Source organism: Streptopelia decaocto, assembly GCF_964273445.1.
Source record: "Streptopelia decaocto genome assembly, chromosome: 17".
In the NCBI taxonomy this organism is placed as follows: Eukaryota; Metazoa; Chordata; class Aves; order Columbiformes; family Columbidae; genus Streptopelia; species Streptopelia decaocto.
This window is the reverse complement of record NC_138672.1, coordinates 10105528-10111527: the sequence shown is the minus strand read 5'-3', so window position 1 is coordinate 10111527 and position 6000 is coordinate 10105528. Positions and strand designations below refer to the sequence as shown.

Here is a 6000-nt window from a genome sequence, read left to right as displayed (position 1 = left end):
CCATTGAGAAATAATACTCTGAGCAGGGAAACAAAGGTTTGGTTAACAGGAAATGGGGACTTGGTTTCTCCTCCCAGATCAGCTGCAGACCCTGCCTTTGTGTCAGGGTGAATCCCCTTTGGGTGCCGATCTCTGGGAAGAGCATGGAGCAGAGCTCATGTCTGACAGTTACTGGTGAGAGAAAGGAAAGAACTGGCTGTTTCTTCACAGAGTTTGGTGCAGGATGGTGGTGCTGGGTGCTCCGGTAGCTTGTGGGGGTCTGGAGGTGTGTGGTGTGTGCAGGGCACACGGCTGGGCTGGGGGAAATGTGAGCCTTGTGTTGTGAAAGTGAAGTTCTTTGGATCCCAGATTTCCCATTTCAGGGCAGGTTGTGCCTGTACCTCAAAGCCAGCCCTCGCACAGCTTTGGGAAGACCCTTGCAGGTGTCCGTGTGTTGAGTCTTTGTACGTAATGTTCACCTTAAAGAAATCCTGTTGTGGAGTTTAATGATTTGCTTTGGCTTTTCATGTCATGATGTCATGCTGTTCGTCAGTGAGGGAATTTAGTCTTCAAAGTGTGCAGTGGGGCAGCACTGGTGTGCCATGGGGTGGCGTTGACATGTCATTGGGTAATGTTGGTATGTCACGGGTGGTGCTGATAGGTGGCATTGAGGCACTTCATTGGGTGGGCTTGGGGTGCGGTGGGATGGGACCCTCGTGGTCCCCTTGATGATGCTCTGTGTTGGTGCTCTGTGCTGATGATCTGTGTTGAGTGCTGCCATCAAGCATGAGCTGGAGCAGCTTTGGACTGGTGGCATCCCAAGCAGAGAAGGATGCGTGATCCCTCCTTTCCAGCCCCACCTGCGCACTGGGGGACTCATGGGTTCAACTCCTACTGGCCGCAGCGAATTCCTATTTCTATTTGACATCTTGAGAAATCGATGCTAAGCATGTCCAAGGAGCAGCCACTTTTGTTCTCACGTGCAGAGGGAAAGCTGGGCTGTCCTGGGATGTCACCTCTCCGGGTGGTGTTTTAGCCCACCGGGTGGGCAGCGATCGAGCCCCCATGGCAGCGAGTTCCTCTCTGCTCTGTTCACGGCCGGTGCGCTTAGGAGGGACCTTGTTCTGCTGCGTTGTGTCTGCGAGCCCAGCGCGCTGGGGCTGTTCCCTGGCACACAGTCCACACTCTGCACAGAGGAATAAGATAAAATAGCTTCCTCCCCCTCACAGTGCTACTGAAAAACAGGGATGGGGAAAAAATAATCCCTCAGCCCCTGCCCTGCTTGTGGTGATAAGAGCAATGCAATCATTTCTTTTTTAAAGGAGGCAGCCAAGGCTATTTACTAAACAGAGCCACGTCAGAGCTTTCTGCATTGGGATGTTTTCTCGGCTGTTTTGCACCAAATTCCTTGCAGCAGCAAGGCCAGAGAGTTTGCCTTGACTCCACTCACTACCAAAATAAATGTACAGGGCAGGATTGTTCCACCGAGCCGCCGTGAGTGGGGAGAGAGAAGGCGGCGGGAGATGGTACGTGCCGACGGCTCCGAACTGAATGCGGCGAGGATTGCGATGTACGGGAGAGTTCAGGGGGGGAAGAGGAGGGAGGCACAGAGGCAGCCCAAGCTGGCGGGATGGCGAGAGCCAAGCTGAGGAATTCCCCTTCGGAGAGCAATTCCCACGTGAAAACCGTCCCACCGGCGAGGACAGAAGACGTCCATGGGGTGAGCCCCCTGCTACCGGCTCGGAGGATGGGATCCCTGGGGAGCGATGTCGGACAGAGGTATTGCAGGACTGCAGTGGTGCGTGGGGCTGCGGGGGGGGCAGCACCTTTTATCTGCTCCATGAGAGGGGAAGGATTAGTGCCCCCTCGGGCTTGGAGGGGTGAGGGATCAAATCCTTCTGATAGCCATGTTAAAGAGCCACACCAGCTCCAAAGTTGTGTTATGAAATAGGGAGCTGGAGCAGGAGAAAGCCAGTTCCTTTAAATTTTTTATAAGTGCTTATTTTTTTCTATATGCCCAAAGCGTGTCTGGATGGCAGTGCCGAGACCGTGGGGCTGACACACAGCACTGCGAACTTGCATTGTGCCTTATCTGTGCAGAATGAGACTGAAGCTGATTTACCCCGGTAACGCCCCGGTGTGCACTGTGCACAAGCACCATGTTTGCATGGGAGAAGAGATGCTCCATCTCCCATCTGAGGAATAATGTATTTGTAACTGGGGAAAAAAAAAACCTACCATAGAAAATGCTGCAGCCTGTTTCTGCAAGCACACAGCTGATCGTACTGAGAGAAATGGGCTGTTTTTCAGGAAGATAAAAATGCTTCACATTGGTCTTGAATTACAGTGTTTCGGAAGAAGCCAGGTCCCCTAGTTATGATGAGGATGCAGATGCCAGTAATTCAGTTCTTGTTCCGTTCATTCCATTTTCTGTTTCATTTTTTCCCCCATGTATTCAGCCTTTCAGTCCATCCATGCTGTCATCCTTCTTGGCAAGAATTGCCACACCTGTGATTGTGTACTGTATATCTCCCAGGCTGGAATTTGGTGCTGTTCCTATCTCCGGTTTCCAGTGCAAATGAGCAGTGCCGGAAAGCTTCTGCTCACGGTGAATTTTACTTGTTTGGCTTGAGGTTGGAAGGAATTAACCACTGTGGCTTCCGTCCCTTGGTGTGTCTCCCTGGTGGGCTGGGGCGGATGGCAGCAGGCCAGGGCGAGCAGGTGTGGTCCCCGCTGGGGAAGCCGAGGAGGGGGATGTGTGTTGTGGGAGGAAGGCAGGGGCATCATCTTGGTCCTTCCCCGGTGCCGATCTGTGCCGGGCACGTGGTTTCATCTCCAGGGCTGGGCAGCAGAGTCCCGGCGTACCTGCGGAACGGGGAGCGCACGTCGGGGTCTGTCCTGGGGGGTGTCAGCTCTCCGGACGGCACAGATTCCATCTCTGGGGAACAGACACCTGGATTTTGTGGGCTGTTGTGTTCTGACTGGGTGAGGAAGGGCTCACACGTGTGGAAAGCTGCAGACGGGCAGCGTGGGGGTTCGTTGGAACTCCGTCCTTGAGGCTCGTGTGGTCTCAGCATGGTTTGGCAGCAATCTGTGTCTGCTCTCGGTGTCAATCTGACTGCTTTCCCTCTGCTTTCCTGTCTTGCTTCCAGTGCTTCAGAGGGACATCAAAGATTGACCTGTTCTGGGGGTGCCTACATCTCTGAAGGCATGTGGCGAATGGTGAAGCTATTGGGGTGAACTCTGCAAACTCATCCCAACCACTGCTAATCAGCTGTAGTTAAACACCCGAGAGGGGCTTCTCCTCTCCTGGGCTCAGGGGTTTGGTGGGTTCCTGCCCAGGACAAAACCCCCATCTGCAGGGCTGATCCTCTTGGATCTCTTGGGATCTCATGGCACGAAGGAGGGGTGCTGCAAGGCACCGTTGGATCTGGGGCGGGCAGGGGGCAGCAATTCCAGAAATCGCACAGCTACAGTGTTTTAGTGGACCCTTGCCAGAAAACCAAGTGTGCAGAGCACGCTAGGGTGCCTTAGTGCTTTATAAAAGAACCCAATTCCCTGGGTTTCACTGGATTTTCAAGTGTTTTGATGCATTCTTGTTGTAAGGAAGAGATGGTGCCTCAGGCATTGCTGCTGGGAGGTGGAGAAGTTGGTGGCAACACTTTTCTGCTCCTCCAGCATCACAGAGCCTGCCAGCTGCCCCTTGCAGTGTCTGAATTCCCCACCGCGCTGCTTCTTGATAACTGAGATGGCAATTAAGATTGAGATTTGTGCACTTCTCTTTCACTGCGTGTGCAAGCAACAAAAGCTGGAAGATTGCTTTGGCAGCGATGAATAGCACATTCGAGATGTTCCGTCTCCTCCAAAGCCAGACACAAGCAGCATTATCAAGTTAGCGGCAACAATTGTCACTGGGAGCTGGGAGTGAAATTACCAGGTGGTGATGGAAGAAGATGCTGTGTTACAGGGTGTTATCAGGGATGCAAATGAATTCTCTAGGCAACTGAAGCCACTGAAGTTTATTCTCACTTGCTTTATTTACCTCTTACTCTGTCTCTTAGTCATTGTACTGTCTCAAGGGTTTTAGGGGTTCTCGGTCAAAACAAGAGGGAAGGATTTGAGTTCATCTGAAAAGAAACCACTCCACAGCCAGGTAAGATTTTGCACTTGGACATGCTCCGTGTCTGCTCTCTGCCCCGTGTTTCCATCCTCACCTCTTTGAGTCACCTTTGCCGAGCTGCCCATAGCCGAGAGCTGAACTGCTGAAGTTTGGGGTAGAAAATTATAAGAGCATTGCAGAAGAGCTGAGGTTGGAGGGGACCTCCGGAGGGCTTTGGTCCAACCTCTTCTTTAATGTTGGCTTAGGGCCAGTCCTGCTGATTTTTGAACATCTCCTAGGCTGGAGATTCCCCAGCCTCTCTGGGTGCCTGATTCAGGGTTTGCTCACTTCCAGGACAAATAATTTTTCCATTGCTGCATCTTGTGCCTGTTCCCTCTTGTCCTTTTAGTGGCTGCATCGCAGAGGAGGCTGCTGTACCTCACCCCTGGGGTAGCCGAGGGCAGCAGTTAGCTCCTTCCCCCACTTCTCTCCTTCCTGCTGCACAGTCCCACCTCCCGCAGCCCCTCCTCGTCTCTCGGTTCGAGATATTTTTGGCAGGAATAAATGGGACTTTGCTTCAGTCGTGTTACAGTCAACAAGGTGGCTACTTGGTGAGAAAGTGTGGGGGGTGGCACTGCTCCGTGCCATTTAACCTGGGCATTTCTGTTCCACGGAGCCGCGGGCATTGCTGGCTGGTGCTGAGCGTGTTTTCGGTGCAGGACCACTGCAAAAACAGGCAGGGTGCTCAGTGCTGAACTCTGTTACAAGGACAATATGCAAGCGCGCTGCTCGATCCCCATGAGCAGGAAAGAATCCCGGATCCTGGCTGCGGCACAGCGACCTGGCAGCTGGCATCCGTCACACCGAACAGAGCCCTTTGTCCCCCGGCATGGGGTGCTGTGAACCCCCGAGCTGGCAGCGCTGCAGCGGGCGCCTGCAGGGACCTGGCTGGGTTTTGGGAGTGCTGAGCATCCTCCCACGGCTGCTGGTGAGACACCAGCGCTGCTGAAAAATCTCCATGCCCTATATAGGTGCTGAGACGCGGATGAGGCGCCTCACCTAAGGATGCCTACACTTGAAACTCGCACTTGGGCTTTTGCTCTGGTTATTTCAGGTCCCTCATTCCCAGGGGGGTGTGGGGATTAGCGTGTTCCTCCTCCAGCGGAGGTTTCCTGCTGGCACTGGGAGCAGGATGCCCGGCACGGCCGTCCCCTCCGTGCGGGTACCAGCTGCCAGCCTGGCTGTTGGGGCTGTGTGGAGTCTCACAACCCACCCAAGCTCATCCTTCCTCCGCAAGGCTCAGTGCTTGCTGGGACTGCAGGGACCCACTGAGCTCATTAGGAGAAGCAGCGAGACGTGCGTTAGCGCAACCTCAGTATGCACAGGGCTGTATTGGCCAGCACTGGCCCAGGCTTGGCAGAGCTCGCCCCTCTGAGAGAGGCCAAACTTGCTGGGAGGTGATTGCAGGCAGTGCCGGGAGCTGCCGGGCATCGGGCTGAGATCGGCTCCTCCGGCTGCAGCGGGAAATGCGGCTCTTTTGGCATCGTGCCTTGGTTGTCTCTAAACTTTGGCTGCACAGTTTGCTGAGCTTTCTCCAGACCAGGGGTTGTCCCTGGGCTGTCCCCACTCTGTCCTGCAGCTGAGGGGGTGGGCTCGAGTTTGCGAGCAGGACACGTGCATCTTCCTCTCCCCTTCCCCTTCTTCTTGCTTGTTCCTTCTCCCCCTCCGTGCTTTCTTTTTTCATCTCTTCCCATCTGTCCTTCTCACATCAGGCTATTTTTGGGGATGAGTTTCTCACTGTCAGTATGGTGGGAACCGTGGTGCATCTTTTGTCTTAGAGGATGCACGCTGCTCTGGGAAGCCTTGCTCCGTTCATATTGACCCCCCCACCTTGCCCCTGTCTTGGAGGCATTTTGAGACCA

General features: G+C 54.1%; 1 protein-coding gene across 1 annotated transcript in view; it reads left to right on the top strand.

Moving 5' to 3' along the window:
• Positions 1–1609: 1609 nt before the first annotated feature.
• The window catches only part of KCNT1 (potassium sodium-activated channel subfamily T member 1), a gene marked incomplete at its 5' end in the record, with an annotated part of 34396 nt that continues 30005 nt past the window's right edge, over positions 1610–6000 (top strand). Inside the window, one exon of the mRNA XM_082067644.1 lies at positions 1610–1758. Within this exon, the coding sequence (XP_081923770.1) occupies positions 1610–1758 (149 nt within the window). The remainder of the gene's footprint in view (positions 1759–6000) is intronic.